General features: G+C 39.1%; 2 protein-coding genes across 8 annotated transcripts in view; both read left to right on the plus strand.

Moving 5' to 3' along the window:
• Nucleotides 1-4: 4 nt before the first annotated feature.
• LOC121966676 (aspartyl aminopeptidase-like) lies at nucleotides 5-10,930 on the plus strand. Of its 5 annotated transcripts, none has more exons than XM_088074243.1 (16): nucleotides 47-118; nucleotides 205-255; nucleotides 560-650; nucleotides 2,693-2,781; nucleotides 2,981-3,094; nucleotides 3,826-3,951; nucleotides 4,417-4,541; nucleotides 4,945-5,029; nucleotides 5,414-5,521; nucleotides 6,462-6,539; nucleotides 6,823-6,903; nucleotides 7,384-7,544; nucleotides 7,894-7,933; nucleotides 8,571-8,672; nucleotides 9,706-9,873; nucleotides 10,586-10,930. In XM_088074243.1, exons 1-16 carry the CDS (start codon nucleotides 113-115, stop codon nucleotides 10,634-10,636), a joined length of 1,476 nt encoding a protein of 491 aa, XP_087930369.1. In that variant the 5' UTR covers nucleotides 47-112; the 3' UTR covers nucleotides 10,637-10,930. The 5 variants fall into 5 exon arrangements, with proteins under 5 accessions (XP_087930370.1, XP_087930369.1, XP_087930372.1 ...); XM_088074246.1 differs by having other exon boundaries at nucleotides 74-118; nucleotides 205-269; XM_088074244.1 differs by lacking the exon at nucleotides 205-255 and having other exon boundaries at nucleotides 5-118.
• Nucleotides 10,931-12,434: 1,504 nt separating this feature from the next.
• The window catches only part of ptprnb (protein tyrosine phosphatase receptor type Nb), a 30,519-nt gene continuing 23,952 nt past the window's right edge, over nucleotides 12,435-19,001 (plus strand). For 2 of the 3 annotated variants that reach the window (XM_088074239.1, XM_088074241.1), the window contains exons 1-2: nucleotides 12,436-12,682; nucleotides 18,751-18,801. In XM_088074239.1, the coding sequence (XP_087930365.1) occupies nucleotides 12,604-12,682; nucleotides 18,751-18,801 (130 nt within the window). In that variant the 5' untranslated portion in view covers nucleotides 12,436-12,603. Of the gene's footprint in view, nucleotides 12,683-18,750; nucleotides 18,802-19,001 lie in introns of all 3 variants that reach the window. The other variant, XM_088074240.1, reaches the window with a different exon arrangement.

A 19,001-nucleotide genomic window follows, 5' to 3' on the forward strand; every position in this document is an offset into this window, starting at 1 on the left:
GCTGGGTGTCACTGTGGCGCTGTGTGGAAAAAAAACACCGGCTGCTTCTTCCTCAGCCTTCCTGTTGTTAGTGAGCCGGAGCTCCGGAGATCAGAGTCTCAAAGTGCAATTAATGCAGGTAAGAGCCATAAAAATGCTTATTGTGGCCGCGGTATGTGGAGGTGCTGCTCCCTCACCGAGAGCTGCTTTGACTTTGGCCCGCAGAGGAAGAGGAGCGAGGAAGAAGAGGCAGAGAGCTCGAGCTGTCCCGTGCAGGTTAGCTAGCAAAGGTTAGCTAAGTAAGTGTTGGTGCTTCCGTTATCGGACAGGCAGTTTTGCGCTGTAATAAATATTTATTCATAAAATTAGGGCGCTAAATGCTTGTTGTTTTACTAACTTGATATAATTTCTGTGTTATTGTTGTCAAGATGTCGTTAAATATCTAACAGCAGAGAAATACAGGGTGAAATCTCGAGATTAGTGTCCGATGTTGGAACTAACTTGGCGCTTTGCTGTCTCATTCCTGGTCATTTTTTGCACTTTCTCTCCATTTTTGCTCTTTTTTTGTGCTCTTTTTCAGTCTTTCATCATGAAGAGCTCCAAAGAGGCCGTGCAGTCAGCAGCCAAAGAGTTTCTGCAGTTTGTCAACAAAGGAGCGTCTCCATATCACGGTGAAGTCCGAGAAAAGCTGCGGAATTATCCTTTTACCGTCGAGCTTTTCATACAAAGCTAAAGTCTCCCATTTAGTATGAAGCTGACACTGTTGGAAAAAGTCTTCAGATCCTTTACTTCAGTTAAAGTGCTAATACTACACTTTGAAAATATTGCAATACCACCGAAAGTGCTTCATTCAAAACTTTAATGAAGTAAAAGTATGTACAATACAGTAAAATTGTGCTTTTCAGTGTTTTACTATAATATGTAATGTTATTTTTAGATTAATAATACTGCTGCATTAACCTCTTAAACTCTGCTCGACGGTTCACCGGCCTGTGTTTCAGCTGTACATTGATCAAATCCATAGAAATAGGTCTTGGTGATAAAATGATAACGATATCAATCGCGATATAACTTTTCCTCGATTGAAATAAGAGATAGAATGACGATAGTATGCATTCAAGCCATGTTTTGACAACACGAACAGCCAATGATCATAAGAACAGAGCTGCAGAGAACCAAACGCAGTGACCGAGGAGCTTTTCATTTTTGGGCAATGCTGGAAAGTTTAATAGATAATAAGAAATCATATTTTTATTACACTCCAGTGCGCCATTTTCACATGAAACTGTGTCAGTGAACTTGTAACATTTCACCAACATTTGGGTGGACATTCCCAATTTTCCAGTTTTGGAAAGTTTGGGATATCTAATAAAATTTAAAATGAGGTCAAATGGATTCGAGCAACCTATGGCTGAAATACAGGGACCAGTGACTGTCCAGCCGAGTTTCAGGGGTTATTGTTGACTTGAGTCACATCACTGTGCATTTGTTGTTTAACTTGCTGGTTGTGTCATCATTTGTTTTTCCAAAAAACCCTTTGACAAAATCCCATTGCAATATTTTTCTTTATAATTTGAGGTTTCTGCTGACATAATTACATACTTTAGTTATCATCATTTGAGATCAATAGTTCAGACAAGGTAACAAGGTCGTGTTTGATAAGAGTCTGATGTTTGGAGCCTGGTACGAAGTTCATCATGAAGTCCTCCAGTGTGAGAACAAAGAGATTTGCATGTGTCAGCGTTAAAAAGGTGCCAAGTCGAGACGCATTCGTATTCAGGTTAACTTTTGAGCTCCAGATAAGATTAAGTGTCTGCAGATGAAACTTATGTTTCATAATGTCTCCAACCTTTGAACTATGAGCTCTGGGGTCCCACAAAGTGCACGTGAAATGAGCAGGAAAGCAATGAAATGCAAACTTTGTCAATGTTAAAGTGCTGAATGTATTCTCGGTGTGCAGAATCATCTGTTCAGTGATGGAAGAAAAACCCTGATATGTTATTTTAGTTTTAATTTGATTTGTTGTTCCTTGTTTTTTTTGGGGTTTTTTTATAAATCAAGAAATGGTTCCTTGAATTTAGTGAAGTTCAGAGGGCTTTACAGTGTTTGTCCAGTCATGGATAACCAGAAAAAGTCATAGAATATGCAAATAGCTTTTTTTCAGGCCTGGAAACTTTTGGAAAAATAATTATACTTAGAATTTTGTTTCACAAACCTGTATAATAACACATGATGTGTTCAAGAACTGTCGTGATTTAAACATCCAATGATGATATGTTTTTACAGTTTCTGGCTGTGATAAATTGTGTCATTTTAAGTGATTTTTAAAGAAACTATTTCCTCCAAACTTTGGTTTTGGAAGGCATGTTTTATTTAAAAATCACCAAAAGTAAAAAAAAAAAAAATTACCAAAAATATTCAAAAAAAGATACTTTAAAGATACAATCTTTAAAGAAAAAAACAAATTCTTAAAAAAGAAATTCATGAAAAATTAGGATTTTTTTTTTTTTTTGTAAAAATTGCCAAAACTTTTTAAAGAAAAAACAGCCCAGGTTTTTTAGAAAAAGAATACATTGCTTCAAAGGCACATTCTAAGTCCTTCAGTGTCAAAGTCATGATAAATGGTAACAAGATTACATTCATTTAATAGCCATTTACCCAGCCTTAAAGCGTTGGTCAAAAACATTGTTTCTTCTTCTTTAAATCCCTGCAGTGATTGAAGAATGTAAGCAGCGTCTGCTGCAGGCCGGCTTCATCGAGCTGAAGGAGACGGAGCAGTGGGACATCAAGCCGTCCAGCAAGGTCGGTCGGGGTTAATGGTCTTCTGTCTGAGTTCAGGGGAGCAAAGTGTCACTTGATTTTTTGAGTCATTTTGAATGTTTTTTCTCTTTCCAGCTGCCAGTGTAATCATTGTAAGCAGTTTTAGGTGTTTACGGGAATATTTGCACATAGTTTGTTGAATAATTGGTGATTTTTAACTCTCATCCTCGGCTCTCTTCAGTACTTTGTGACCAGGAACTTCTCCAGCCTCATCGCCTTCGCTGTGGGCGGACTCTACCTGCCAGGAAACGGCTTCTCCATGATCGGCGCCCACACAGACAGCCCCTGCCTCCGGGTGAGAGCCCGCCCACTCCCACCTGTCAATCACAGTCAGAAAACTCCTCTACCAGTTTGTAAAATCCTCTTGGCTGAAGCTCAACAGGCATGAGGGAGAAAACAGTTTGTACTGTTGGTGTTTGAGCTTGTGTTTAGCCTCCTGTTTGCTACATTAGATCAGTGATACTCAACATCCAGCATGAGGGCCAAATCTGGCCCCTGATAGGCTGCCAGGTGGCCCAAAGACCGACTTTAATTTACAATAAAAATAAAGTGATTCACACTGGAAATTGGTTTTGTACATAAGGTGCCAGAGTGAATGAAACAGCATCAAAATCGAGCTAGTTGATCAAAAAAGTGCCAGTGGAGGATCCCCCTCACCCCCCAAACAGAGGTCCTAGCTAAGACACTAATGTCCTAATATCCAAGAAACATCGTAAATCCAAGAAATGTTCGAACATCCGAGAAACATCCGAAAATCAGTGAAATGTCCTAAATTCCCGGAAACGTGGGGCTGCTGTGATTGGCCCCCTGGCCTCCTGTTATTTTTAAAAAGTCGCCCCAAATAAAAGCAAGTTGTGTCTCTGGTTTAGATGTGGAAAAACGGTATAGAATAAAAGGTAATGTCCTCAGATCTGAAAAATGAGAATTTACCTGCACTCAGGAGCTCCGTTTAGGGTTTGAAGCCTTCAGTGAATCAGCTGTGATGTTTATTTAATTATAGGTTGAGATTATCTGTTCGTGTTTCAGGTGAAGACGAGGTCCAAGAGGACGAAGCAGGGCTGTCTGCAGGTCGGGGTGGAGTGCTACGGCGGTGGCATCTGGAACACCTGGTTCGACCGTGACCTGACCCTCGCTGGCCGCGTCATGGTCAAGGTACCTGGATGATTTTTATTAGAATAATTACGGTCAGGACTGATTCTGTAGTTTTACTACAATTAAACTGCTTTTTCTCAGGGGGTGGGGGAAAATGATCGATTATTAGATGCAGTGAGATGCGGGTGATTCTGCTTCGGTTCACAAATGTCCATAATCGATTATCCAAATGTTCAAAAACAACTCCAAAACTCAATCACAAGAGCAGTGAAGCACCTGGAAGGTTTTCAGCGCCGACATGCTGGAGTTAACTCTTGATTCAACTGCAAGCATTTTTATTTTAATGTCCAAAGCCAGTCACTGAATTTAGGAGAGAAGTTACTGCTGACAGTTTGAAAGCTCCTTTACGGTTAGTTTCTTTCTTCTCTGGCAGCAGGAAATGCTCCAGCTGTTTTGACTCGTTGACTCATTTTTTTGGTGAAGTGTGTCTGTGAGAATTTGTGTGTGTGTGTTGTCCTCTTGCAGAGTGACGGCCGGCTGGTTCACCGGCTGTTTCACATGTCCAGGCCTCTGCTCAGGATCCCTCACCTGGCCATCCACCTGCAGAGGGACATCAACGACAGCTTCGGCCCCAACAAGGAGAACCACCTGTAAGTATCAAAACACAGCAGTTTATTTAAAGAGGATTATTCACAGGGTTCATACGGCCACGAAAAACCTGGAGAAGACATGGAATTTGCAATTTCCAGGCCTAGGAAAGTTTTGGAAACCTAAATGTGCAATGAAAGTTTTGGAAAAGTCATGGAATTTAGTTTCACAAACCTGTATAATAAAATAAAGCCAAACATGTTGAAATTATTAGTTTTTAAAAAAAGATTAGCAGTGGAGTAAAATAAAAAAAATAAATAAAAAATACAGCCCTGTGTGCGTGCGTGCGTGCGTGTGTGTGTGCGTGTGTGTGTGTGTGTGTGTGTGTGTGTGTGTGTGTGTGTGTGCGTGCGTGCGTGCGTGCGTGCGTGCGTGCTTGTGTGTGTGTGTGTGTGTGTGTGTTAGTGTGCCCATCATTGCCACTGCTGTCCAGGAGGAGCTGGAGACGGGCAGTACATCCAGCGGAGAAGCTGCTGCTGCTGCAAACACGGTAAAACCCAGCGTTACCTCAGGGTACACGTTCAGCACCTGCACCTGTCTTTTCAGTAACCGACAACAATCATCATGTCATTGTTGTCGTCATGGCATCTCGTCTCTGTTGGCTTTACTCTCTTGTCTTATTTGTTATGTTTGCCATGGCAGTGATTGTTTGGAAGGAGCAAACACCAACTTTTTTTTTTTTTTTTTGCCAAATTTTCTAAAAAGTGCTTGTCACTTTAAAGTTGTGTTTTATAAAAGAGCATTTTTGGAACATGCACAAATGATCAAATAAGTATGAAAAAGCTGACTAGTTTTCTCAGACGATAAAACTGGGAGGAAAACAAAGTGCTTGATTTCTGAATGAAGGATGAAGTGTTGTGTGTTCCCTCCTCAGGCGGAGAAGCACCACCCGGCGCTGGTGAAGGTGCTGTGTTCAGAGCTGGGCGTCGAGCCTGAAGCCCTGCTGGACTTTGACCTCTGTCTGGCCGACACTCAGCCTGCGGTGAGTCCGCAAGTCAACCGTTGACTTCCTGTGGCCTGTAATAACCAGATAACCCCCCCCGGGGCAGCAGTGATCTCAGACACCCAGCAGAGCGTCAGATATTTATGATTAAAGCAACAAGGCTGATTTTTTAATCTTTTATTTAATGGATGATTGTGGAGGACAAATGAACGTGATCATATTCCAAATGTGAAGTTTAGGAGGATTTGAATTTGAAAATGTGAATTTTAAGGAGCATTATTAACATCTAAAATGTGACATTTTAAGGCAAAATATTTCCTCTAACATTTAAAGTTAAAAGCATGTGTCCCTCTAAATGTGACATTTTGAGGAACATCTTCCTCTAAATTTTGAATTTTTAAAGAAAACAATTTCCCTCCGAAATACAAAGATGGAATTTAGAGCACATTATTTCCCCCTCAAACCTAAAATTCAAAGCACAACGTTTTCCTCTAAAATGTGAAATTTAAAGCACGAATCCCTTGGAAATGTAAAGTTTATAGCACATTACTTCCTTTAAAAGACCTAAAATTTGATTTATAGAATTCCTGTCAAAACAGTGAGTATGAATTTTAAGGAATGTTATTACCATCTAAAACATGAAGCTTAAAGCACAGTATTTCCCTCTAAAGGATAAAATGTAAAGCACATTATTTCCTTACAAACTGTGAAATTTCAAAACGCTACTTCCCTCTACAAAATGAAATTAAAGCATATTATTTTCTTTCAAAATGTTTAGTTCAAAGCATATTTAAAGTTAAAGATTACTTGCTTAAAAATGTGGAGTTTAAAGCACACTGTTTTACTTTAAAATGTGAAATTTAAAGCACAGAATTGACTTTAAAATGTACCATATTAAAGCACAATATTTCCTTCTAAAATTTTGTATTTAAGGCACAATTTAAAGCTCGCTCATATCCTTCTTCTCTTCTCTCTGCAGGCGCTGGGAGGCGTGTACGAGGAGTTCATTTACTCTCCTCGTCTGGACAACCTCCACAGCTGCTACTGCGCCCTGCAGGTCAGACTTTACATCGCTTTCTTTGTTTTATTGGATCTTTATGCTGTTTTCTTGTTTGGACCGTCACTCTGTCTTTGTTAAAAAATAAGGTCCTCTGTGGTGCAGAAAAGGAGACTCTCTGCTGTTTTACATTTTGTTAAAGTCCTGAAAACAAAAATCTGATTGAGTTGAGAGTATTTTTGTCTTTTTTAAAGACAAAAGAACAAAAACCTAAGTCTGATCTCAGCAGACGTTTTTGTAGCTTTTAGGAGCTCTTGTTGACCAAATCTTTGTTGTCTCTCAGGGGCTGATGGAGTCCTGCTCTGGAGACTCTCTGGCCACAGATCCCAACATCCGCATGATCACCCTGTACGACAACGAAGAGGTGAGTGTGACGGAAAGTGAACCCGTTTGGGAGATCTCCGTATGTACCATATGTCACACAGATTTGATGCTAAATTTAATTTTTTTGACCCCTCGAGAATTGATAAAAATGGTCAAAATCCCTTCAAAATACCACGAGGAACCTTTGAGGAACAGCAGAGAAAAAAATTTGTTGTCAAACTTTTTGGAGATTTCCGTAAGATTTTTTTGACCACTGACTGACGAGCACTTCTGTGAGGTCTCTAGTTAATTCACACGAGGCTGTGATTATCCCAGAGGTCACTACAGGTCATTTTATACAGTGAGTTTAAAAAAATGGTCTCACTACGGTGCTGAACTGGATATCTTCTGGGTTTTGGAATCTTTGAGAAACAAAAAAATAAGACATTTTAAAATGTTGCCACCATTTTCTGACCTAAGAAAATAAAAATAAACCTATTTTTTTCCGAGTTTCAATGACAGCGTGTTGTTTCTCCTGCAGGTGGGATCAGAGAGCGCTCAGGGTGCTCAGTCCAACCTGACGGAGCTCATCCTCAGCCGCCTCTCCGCCTCCGCCTCCAGCCTCACCGCCTTCCAGCAGGCTGTGCCGCTCTCCTTCATGATCAGCGCCGACATGGCGCACGCCGTGCACCCCAACTACTCGTCAGTGTCACACACAATTTCTGCTATTAACACACAGAAGATGCTCGGTTATTTTAGCATTAAGTGTAGAAAGATTGCATTTAATTTTAGTTTTATTGGACATGAATGTAGTTTTACTGCTGAATCGTTTCAGTCAAAATCCAGTCAAATGAAAGTTTGGAATGTGCATTAAAATAAAAATAAATTAGAGAAAAAGATCAGCCAACTAAAATCATGACAAATTAGGAATGAGAAGTTACATTTAATCATTGTATCCGATATAAGGAGGGTGCAGCCATTCTCACTTTATCTCAGACTGTAAAAGCTGACTTTTAATTTTTTTTATCAAACCTTTTGTTTTTATTCTCAGGGAGAAGCATGAGGAGAACCATCGTCCTACTTTCCACAAGGTGAAGACACCTGCTTGTTCATTCATTTAAAACAATGAAAAAGTACGAAGACACAAATGTATTTTTTAATTGTTTTTTTACAGTTTACATTTAAGGACGTAACTGTAAAGACATTTATTAGACTGAACTTTGCCACATGCTTTCACTTTGCAGTTTTACTTGTCAATTGCTGCCTGCGGTTTAAGACTCCTCATTTTTCTATATTATTTAAGTAAAAATAGAAAATAATATTTGGCTTTAACTTCACAAATACAAAGCCAGAGGAGGCATTAAACAGTATTTTCAATTATTTCATAAACATAGAGCCAAAATCAATACAGGAAAAAAAATTGGTTGCAGTTATACTGTATTTTTTCTTTACAACAACAATAATAATACATTATTATTATTACATTATTTATTATTATTATTATTTAAATAATAATAATAATAATAATAATAATAATTTGTAATAATTTAATTGTTAATGTCATTATAGTATTAAAATAATCTTAATATAATTATACATTAATAATTTTATTATAACATAATAATAATAATAATAATAATAATAATAATAATAATAATAATCAAGAATGATAATAAAATGTAGCTAACATTAACATTAACATTTACATTTGTGTGATTTGTCTTTTAGGGCCCAGTGATTAAGTTTAACAATAACCAGCGTTATGCCACGACAGCCGTCACTGCCTCTGTGGTCAGAGAGATCGCCAGCCGGGTCGCCGTGCCTCTGCAGGTACTGTGTGTGTGTGTGTGTGTGTGTGTGTGTGTGTGTGTGTGTGTGTGTGTGTGTGTGTGTGTGTGTGTGTGTGTGTGTGTGATTATAAGTTAATTGTTTGCAGACAGAGGCTCAGCAGTGCTTCAGTTCTTTTCTTGTGTGTCTTGAGTCACTCGGCAGCAAACTCAGATCTCCTAGCAACACGGCCGGCCGCTCCAGGACGACACAGAGAGGAAAAGGAAAGAATTCACATGTGAAATAAATAAAGACTCAAGAACAGAAACAAGAGCGCTTCATTAAGAGTAATTATAAAACAGACTGGGAAAGACCGGAAATATGTTTCCATTCCCAGGTCTGCAGAAATGTCATGAAACAAAGATCGTGTGCATCACTGCGAGTGATGAGCTTCAATAGTTGAGGAGCTTCAGCAGCAGTTCAGAAAGTTGATTTTTGTAGAAAATGTGTCTTTAATGTAGCATTCTGAATCCTGCAGATATCTGAAGTCATTCGGCAATAGCATCATTTGACTTGTTTTTCCAACAGTTTTTAGCACCAAATGTGAGTAAGTTTTAGGGACTTTCTACCGTTTTTCTGGGATTTTTTTAGGCCCCAAACCTTATTTTTTCAGGATATTGTGCTGTTTCCTGGGATTTCTTTAGGGACTTTATGCTTTTTTTCATCATTTTTTTTCACTGTGGGTGTTTTTTAAGACATTTTACTGTTTTCTATGTTTTTGGTTTTTTTTTTTAGTTTTCGTTGACTTTCCAGCAGCTGTTTAGGCACTTAAGTGGGTAATTTTTAGGGACTTGTTGCTGTTTTTCCAGCAGGTTATTAGTCTCAAATTGTGAATGCTTTGTAGGGACCTTTTGGCTTTTTTTCTGCAGGTTTTTCAGCAGGACCCTTCACTGTTTTTCTGTGAGTTTTTTTGGCACCAAACCTTTGTGGTTTTTTTAGAGACCTGTCACTGGTTTTCAAGCAGCTTTTTAGGAATCAAACATCGGTAGATGGACCCTTTATCCTTGTGACTGACCTGTGATGCTCCCTCCTGCAGGACGTGATGGTCCGTAACGACAGCCCCTGTGGAACCACCATCGGACCCATCCTGGCCTCCCGCCTCGGCATCCCTGTGATGGACATCGGAGGGCCGATGCTCTCCATGCACTCCATCAGAGAGATGTGCTGCACCTCCAGCGTCCTGCAGAGCATCACCCTCTTTAAGGTAACTCCCTCCTGAGAAACAAACATATTGTCTTTGTTCAGTGAACCAGGAACTAAAGCTGATTTATAAAGCTGTCGTTTGGCTGTTATGCTACACACCAACACAGGCCCACTGATTTTTAAAAAAATGGAATAATAATTTTATAAAAGAGTTGAATCATCACCTCTGACAGAGCTTCATCGAGTTAAGATTTACTGCAGAACTGTTGGGAAGAGTGAACCAAAATAGTAAATTATCAAAACAGCAACATTTTTTACCTAAAAGTCTCTGGTTCCAGCTTGTCCAGTGTGAGGACTGGATTGAGGCAGGATCTAATGTTTTCCCTCTCTGCTTTATGCAAAATTGTTAAGGCCTTGGTTGAAATGCTCTGTGGAAACTGTGTTCACACTAACGAGAAAAAAACAGAATATGTTTGTTTTGAACAGCAGCAACATTCCTCTCTTCTTCCCGGCCGGTGTTTACTCGCACTTGTGCATCACACATGTTTTCTACAGATGGAGATTTTTGTCACGTCTCTTGTCAGGTCTCTCTGAGTGATTCAGGCATTAGATATTCAGCGAGAGTTTCTCCTGAGGAGTCACGAGTTCTTTGTTTTCATTTAAGATGATATTTTTTTGTTTTCTGATGATATTTTCCATATCCTTTTGATTTTGACTTCTGTTTTTTTTTTTTTAAAACTACACTCCCTTTTCCCGTCTGCTTCCTCCTGCAGGGTTTCTTCGAGTTCTTCCCCGCAGTGAAGAGAGCGCTGGTTGTCGACTAGAGCCGACGAGAACTGCAATTGGTGGTGAAAGAGGATGTCATTTTCAACATGTGATAACCTCAAAACATGAAAAAAAAAACAGAAAATGTGTCAATCTAAACACACGTTCATGCTGAAAATGACAAATCTTTTCTTAAAAACCTGTCAGTTGCAGACCATGTTTCACTGATAATCCCTAGGATGCTGTTATCAACTCCCAATTTTAAAAAATCACAAATACACACGACAGTACACAAGCAATCTTTCTTATGAAATTATTTAGAAAATAATAAAACACTGAAAGCTTTTTTCCAATTTTGTGTTCTCTCCTGTTCCTCGTCTGTGTTTGGTTACTTACAACAGAGAATACTGAAGCTTTCGTCTTGCAGGAGAAGCAGATATAATTTAATTTCACCTCCTCAGTCTTAATGAAACACAGTGAGTAGCCAGATGTGCCACTGTGCCAAGTGTCTGGACGGTTATTTGGCAGAAAGAGACTGACTTCTGATCCATGTCATGATGCAGCGAGTGAGGAGGCAGGAGATGGGAACTCCTCCACACTGCAAGAAATGCTTGTTTTCAGTCATGTGGACTTAACTTTGTGTTTGGTCACTTTATCTGAGAAAGTAGTGGATGATTTGAGCATAAAATAAAGCTCAACTGCACAATTAGAGAAAAATAAGTGAATTCACTCCAGTAATCCTGCAGTAAACACAGGTTCGGTTGAAGCCAAAAATATTGAGGCTGTCAGAAGTGTAGATATAACTCTTTAACTCTTGCACAATTCAGTAAAAATATATATTTTTTAAAATATATGACAAAACAGCCGTAGTCATGGAGTGCCTTGATATTTAAAGACCTACTTCAGCTGTAAGTGAGGTTTCCTGCAGAAAACAAGCCTTTTTGTCCCAAAATGCTGTAAAAGTTATATCTTGTATCTTAAATCTTTCCATCCCCCCTATGTTTGATTCAGTTGTATTGATCTATTAACCCTTTGAAACATGAGCATTTTGGTTTGACACAGGGAGAAGGCAATGAGCATCTTAACAAGACATGATTTAAAAACTGGCAAGAAATTAAAGTTACTTGAAAATTACCTGAAAAAAAGGGAAAAAAGAAAGTAAAGCAAAAATAAACAAGTATTGACCCCAAAAAAAGTGCTGAAATTGATGGATGGACATTTTCAAAGGGGTCCCCTGACCTCTCATGTTGAGGCTTGTTCCAGGTAAATATTTAATTCCTTACTGTCAATGTGCTCCCTAAAAATAAAAGTTAAAAATTAACTTAAATAAACAAAGTTTAGCAGTATGCCTACCTACAACACTATGACAAAAGCACACAAAATGACCACCAAGAGACACAAAACGACTACAGAAACACAAAATGACTTTGAAGAGAAGAATGTAAAAAAAAACACCAAAATGACGAAGAAAGAGATACAAAGTAACTACAAACAGGCACAAAATACTAAAAAGACACACAAAATACCTCTAAGAGTTACAAAACGACAAAACAAGACAAACTAAATAGAGACACATGACGACCACAAAGACACAAAATACCTCTGAGACACAAAAAGACGAACAAACTAAATAGAGACACAAAATGACCACCAAGACACAGAGAATGACTTCAAAGATACACAAGAAGCCACCCCAAGTTTTTCAGAGGCCCCATCCGGCCCCTTCTATGAAAAATTTCTGGGGGCGCCCCTGGTGAGCAGTTTTTTTATTTGCTGAGCTCTATAGTCTGTAAATATTTCTTGCAGTGTGGGGCCTTCTGTGGACCAACCCTCTCTCTCTCTCTCTTTCTCACACACACACACGCACACGCACACGCTCACGCTCACACACTTCCTCTCTCCCTCAGCCCTGTGCAGCAGCAGCAGCAGAAGCAGCAGCAGCCTCTCGCCAGAGATGGAGAGCTGGTAGAAGCGCAGCAGCAGCGGCCGCTCTCCCCTTGTCGCTCCGGTGGATGTTGGATGTACCATGGGGTCTCCGCGGCTCTGGGCAGCTCTGTGCCTCCTCCTCACCGCCTCCTGCCGGCTCTACGCGGCCACCCGACACGGTAAGGACGCTTCAGATGGAGACTGATGCACTTCCCTTTTAATGAACTGGCTGCTCCAGGTGGCAGGGCGGCGCGTAAATCACGACTTCCCCGATGAGTCGCTGTTGCAGTGTTCCTATAGAAACTGTTTTACTTAGCAGCGAGTTTGGAGTGACACCATAGCACTTTATGTCCCTTCTTTATAACATTTTCTTAGATATTCAAAAAACTACATTTTTTTCCTGTGAGATTTTGTCCGTATTTATCTAAAATTACTGGAAAATTAAGTTGCTCGATCTCACCGTATTTTCTGCGCTAAACTTAAGTGTTGCTCTTAAATATCACAACCCTTTTATTAGTTTTAATTTTGCGTAACATCTCAATAAAATGCACGATGAATTTCCCCTTTTGTGCAGCAAGTGTAGAAAATTAAGAGCGATCCAAGCTTCATCTTATATTGGTTGCATTTCCAGCTCTGCTCGACTCATCTGTTTACATTGGTGCTAAATTGCGTCACTGACACAAATGCTCTGACCGTGGGTCAGCTCGGATGTGTCTGGCTTCCCGAATGATTCATTTTGTTGTTCTGTCTGTAACAACGACAGCAAACAAACAAGCAAACAGCAGGAAGGAGAGGGAGAGACCCTGCTGAGACATGCGGCCACAGAGAGATGGTTTGGTTTGTTTTGATCATAAAATAAAAAGTCAGCTAAAAGCTGCAGCAGTGATGAAATATAACCAACAAAAAAGCCATGCAGTGTTTACCCCCCCCCCCACACACACACACGAAGTTACCTGAACCAAAATTACTTAATAAGACACCTCAAAGAGTTTAAGATTGTAATATGACTAAAGAAGGCATTTTGAGGGAGGATTTTGAACCTACGGCCACTCTGGCAAGGACACAGCCTTCATATATGGGCCGCCTGCTTTATCCACTGAGCCACCCGACACTACAAGAAGGCACAAAATCAACCAAGAGAGACACAAAACATCCAAAAAGACACACAAAACCCACATAAACAGACAAAATTATCTCACAAAAGAAAGACATGAAATGAACCCAAAGAGACACAATCAAGCAAAATCGACAAACAAAATTAATGAAAAGAGACACAAACAGCAGTTATTTTATTTTAAAGGAGGGAAGATATAGTCCTTATATAGGTAGTGGGGATCCCACAGGTTTATTGTGTGTCATAAAGTGATAAAAGCATGTTTGTACCAATAAAATGCAGAGGAGGTATAAAGTGGGTTTGCAGTAGGCTTTAAAATAAGGGTTGCCATGACTGAAAACAAAATGCACAATTTCCTGCAGCTAATAAAATGATACAAGATGAAGGCAACAGCACATAACAAAACTAAAGACTATTGATAATGACATTTCACTGTTGGACATAATCATTAGGAGGGGTTGATGTTTGCCAAACAGATAGATTCAAAGAAAAAAAAAACAATGCAGACAATACATTTTTGTTTTCAAATTTTAAAAGAAAATATTATAAAACTATAAATGCCTGCAGAAATATTCTAGCAACATAACAGGACATTACAGGTATGACTCATAGCTGCCTCCTCAGCTCTGCTGCTCACACTTACAACAATGGCTTCCTGTCGCCATGAGGCTCTAAACAAGCTACAGTGTTGCAGCACCACGGAGAGCGACTAGTCTGAGTGTTTCAGCACCACGGAGAGCAACTAACTCAAGTGTTTCAGTACCAGTACCAGCTACAAGACTGAGTGTTTCAGTACCACGGACAGCGACCAGACAACCTGAGTGTTTCAGCACCACGGACAGTGGTTTACCCAAATCCCCTCTGTGCCGGAGTGTGTGAGCATCATTAACAGTGAGCAGCCTGAGTGTTTCAGCACCACGAGCAGTGACCAGCATAAGAGCTTCAGCACCTGTGACAGCAAACAAGTTGAGCATTTTAGCACCATGGAAAGCAAACGACCAGAGCATTTTAACATCATCAGTCAAAGTGTTTCAGCACTAGAACAGAGAACAGCTTAAGTGTTTCAACAAAATTGACAGAGAATGGCCCGAGTGTTTCAGCACCATGGACAGAGAACAGCTTGAGTGCTTCAGGACCAGGGACAGCGACCAATAGAGAAGAGACTGTAGAGGCTCAATGAGATTTTTTTTTTTTTGCAGTAAAGTTAATTTAATTTAAAGTAAACAAAGTGAAAAGTGTTTTTATCCAGTGAGTGATGGAGACTGACTCAACAATCAGCTCTCTGGTCTGATTTAATTTTACCAGAAAAAACAAAAATAAACTGAAAATGACTCAACTCAGAGTCAGTGGTTTGTGGTTCTAGCCAGTAGCAGGTTTTCTCAAGGGGAAACCCCTCCAGATTTTCTCTTTCTGATTCACTCACAAACTTCCCTCTCCAGAACTAACGACCGAGAGAGAGAGAGTTTCGGGGGTTACCACAGCAGCAGCTCCATTTTGTTTTCTGGGAAGGTGTGGCTCTGTCTGAGCAGGACCATAGCCAAGAAGATTAAAGCTGAAGGATGTTTCCTTATGTCATTATTTAAAGGAGACGTTAGGGAATATTTTGAAGGTAATTCATTCCTTCATCACGTCATGTTTGGACTTCTCAAGGTTTCAACTCAAACAAAAGAGCAAAACATTAATTCATAAAAGAGGAGGATTAAAAATCTAAAGTTCATAATCTAAACAAAATCAACATATTTGCTGTTGTAAGTGAGACGCCTGCCAAGCTGCAGACCAACGCACCAGAAAACCAGACGTGATTCAGGGAGTCATTGCTATGTTTCCAGCAGCTTTTTTTAAGAGTTTGTTTTTACTGAGACATCGCTGCATTTTCTGCCAGGATAGCACCACTAAAGACTTTTTTTTCCTTTTTTGTTTACTGAGACATTACCATTTTTGTCCTGAAATTGTACCCCCAAATTGGGTATTTTTTAAAAAATTGTTTTAGATACTTGACTTGCTTTTCTTTGGGGCTATTGTCAGCTATTAAAGATAAATCCTTTAAAGGATCGACTTCAGTTTTCTTGTGCTGCATTCAGAAGCCTTTCAGAAGCTATGTTACCCTGCCAGTCACAGCAGTGCCATACATTTTTTAGCATTTAAAACGTTTCTCTGATTTTAGTACATTTTCAAGATTTTAGGATGTAACAAGGATCTTAGGACATTTCTTGAATATTAGAAATGTTTCTGCAATATTAGGGCATTTTCTTTTATTTGTGGTTTGCAGAAGCATACAATGTCAACCCTTTTTTTCTGCAGATTGGATGAAGTGCTTTTAGTTGTCTAACCTATAATCAAATCTTAAGTGGCCGATCAGAAAATCTCAAACTGGTCATTTTGGAGTTTCAGACCCGAGATCTAGTTGTGATCAACACATAAACAGAACCGGAAACTGTATCTTTAATGTTAGCAGGATGAGTCACACTGGTATTCAGTAGCAGATGAAACGGGGGAACAGATTTGGCTTTAAGCACAAATCTGAACAAACTAAGAACAACTAAGCAAAGAACATCACTTTGGTTTGCAGTTTTTCTTTCGCTGTTTGTGTCTGCAGATATCCGGCATTTAAAAAATATGTGTTTTATGTGGAAAAGGTTATATTAAGAAAATCAGGCTGACTCATCATCACCTCCAAAACTGAACTCGAGCCTCCCATCATCGTCATCATCAGTGTCTCTGTGCTTTTATTGTCCATTAACCGCCTGCCAGATTGGATCCAGTGTCATTTCCATAATGGTGCTGCTGGCATTTGTGGCTGCTGCTGTGTGAGTGTGAGCTCGCCCTCTGGTCTGCAGGCTGACAGACGTTTTTTAAGGTGGAATGAGTCAGCCAGATGAAACCTGTGCTCTGTGCTGCTGACTGGCAGCAAAGGCAACAGGGTCCTTACCCTCCTCTGCTCAGGTAACCTTTAAACTTCATTAAGACTCACACTGATCAGTCTGGAGCTGAAGTTTAACCCTGTGAAACCTGAATAAACTGTCTTGATGTCTTTCAAAAACATGGGAAGAAGGCAATGGGCAAGACATGTTTCACAAATTGCAAGAAATTAGTAAAAGGTGACAAAAAATGAACTGAAAATTGGTATACTGTTTTTTACTTCTTTTGCTTATTTTCAGGTTAATTTCTTGTACCTTTAAATTAAGCTCTGGCTATTTTTTGTGTCATAACTTGTAAAGTTAAGCTCATCCCTTCTCTCCACATTTTTCAAAAGTAATTAAACCACTTTGCTCAGGTTTCAAAGTGTTAACAATGTATTAAATGCCATGCACACAAATGTTAACTCCAGTTAAAAAGTAACAGAAGGCATTTGAAGACAAGAAATTTAATGAAGCATTTCACTGCTGGAGAGATTGTCTTTTTATAAAATTAGGTCGTCTTTGAAGTAGGAAGATACAAATACTTTTGAAATATATGCTACATGACCAGAAAAAAACAGAAAAAAAGATGAAATTAGAAATTACAAGAAGATTAAGATTAAATAACCAAACAAACTAACAAACAAAAAATGAAAAGGAAAAGAAAGGAAAACAAGCAGACAAACAAGAAAAACAAGTAGAACTGTCTGATAAGTTCAGAAAAGTACATCACTTAACTGTAGTGCAACCTTTAAAACCAGGAAAAATAGAGATAAAATTAAGGTATAATAATATCCAGTATCTAAGGTGCTATATAGTCTCATATCTCCATACGATATAATATCTTTCTATTGACCAGCTCTACAGCCCTGCTTTTAGGTAAGGATCTGAATTCTGGCTAAAACTAACTGATCAGGATTAACATATTTTCAGTGCATCCATCAGTCTGCTCATTAGATTCTCAATTACACGAAAACTTCTTGTAATTAGTTGATAATGTGAATTAAAGAGGTGAGTGGCAGTGATGGACAGACTGCAGGACGAGTGGAACATGATGATTATCTCCTGGAGACGCACAGTCCAACAGAGAAGAGGAGGAGGAGCGACAGAGAAATGAGAAGGGAGGGATGTGTGGGCGGCGGAGGAGAGAGGATGGAGCAGAGATTAGTCATCATGTGGAGTTTGGACGGAGGCGGCGATGGATGGATGGATGAATGAACGGATGGATGGATGGGTGGAAATTTTTCTTGTGCTGCTTTCAGACGCCTTTCAAAAGTATAAAACCTTTGAATCTTGATTGAATTGATGAGATTTCTTTCAAAAACATGGAAAAAAGGGAATAAGCAACTGCTGAGAAGAATTAACTATGCATAATACAGTATAATTATTAGAGTTACATATTTAAAATTGTATATAAAACTTTAACAATTTTTAGCCACAAAAAATTGCCAAAAATTTAAAAGAAAAAAATTACCAAAATAATTGAAAGGGTAAAATATAAAGCATTTCTAAGAAAAACAACCCTTGTGAAAAAGTGTTAAAGACAAAAAAAGTAACATTTTTAAAATCATCAAATAAATTTAAAAGAAAAAGAAGAAATAATTGCCAAAAATCTTTAAAGAAAAACTTTTTTTTGGGTGAAATTAAGCTTCAAAACTCACTCACAGACAAAACCTGCTGCACCCTTTGTACCAATAATTAAAAATGGGAATGAAAGTGTGTTCACACAGCTGAGATGACGGCGTGTACAGCAGGACGACGTGTACTCTGTGAGAATAAAACGTGTTACATAAAACATTTAATGGAAACACAACGCAAACAGGCGAGAATAAACAGAGCGGAGCTTCACATCTGCTGCTGTTTACGGCCTTGCAACAGATTAGGAGCCGGAAAAGGTCAACTGTAAGATACACGTATCGTCCTGTCACTTAGAAACACAAGACAACACGACATCCTGTGTAGCTGCTGGATATGATTTGGGGTTTCCCCAAGTAATTTCTGTCTTTTTTGTGTGTCCTGTAATGAATTTTTTATGACTAATGTTACAGTATTTTACAGAATAAAAGGTTACATTTATTCCTAATGTCTCTTTCTGCTTGTAATTTGACAAAGAGGTGTTTAAATCAGTCAAATAAGTTTGACGTTAAAATAGATGATCTGAACACACGTCTAAGAACACTGGTTGTTTTTGGGGTTTTCACAGCTTCTTTTTAATTTCTTGTTTTTGTGTCTGCAGGTTGTTTGTTTGAAAAGAAGCTCTGTCTGAGGGATCAGCTGTGCACCGATGGTGAGTTTTCCTGTTTTACTTTTCCTTCACAAACTGGCTTTATCAAGATTTTTGTGCCAACATGTGAGAAAGTGACACCTGCTATGTAAAAAAAAAGGACATGGCTGAAGGAAGGAGACTGCATTTAGAGCAGGAAACAGAGAACAGACTTTTGGTGTGGCATCTGTAAAAATCTAACACTAATTTCAATATGTTACGTG

Source organism: Plectropomus leopardus, chromosome 24, assembly GCF_026936395.1.
Source record: "Plectropomus leopardus strain MGB_pleo_1.0 chromosome 24, ASM2693639v1, whole genome shotgun sequence".
NCBI classification, from domain to species: domain Eukaryota; kingdom Metazoa; phylum Chordata; class Actinopteri; order Perciformes; family Serranidae; genus Plectropomus; species Plectropomus leopardus.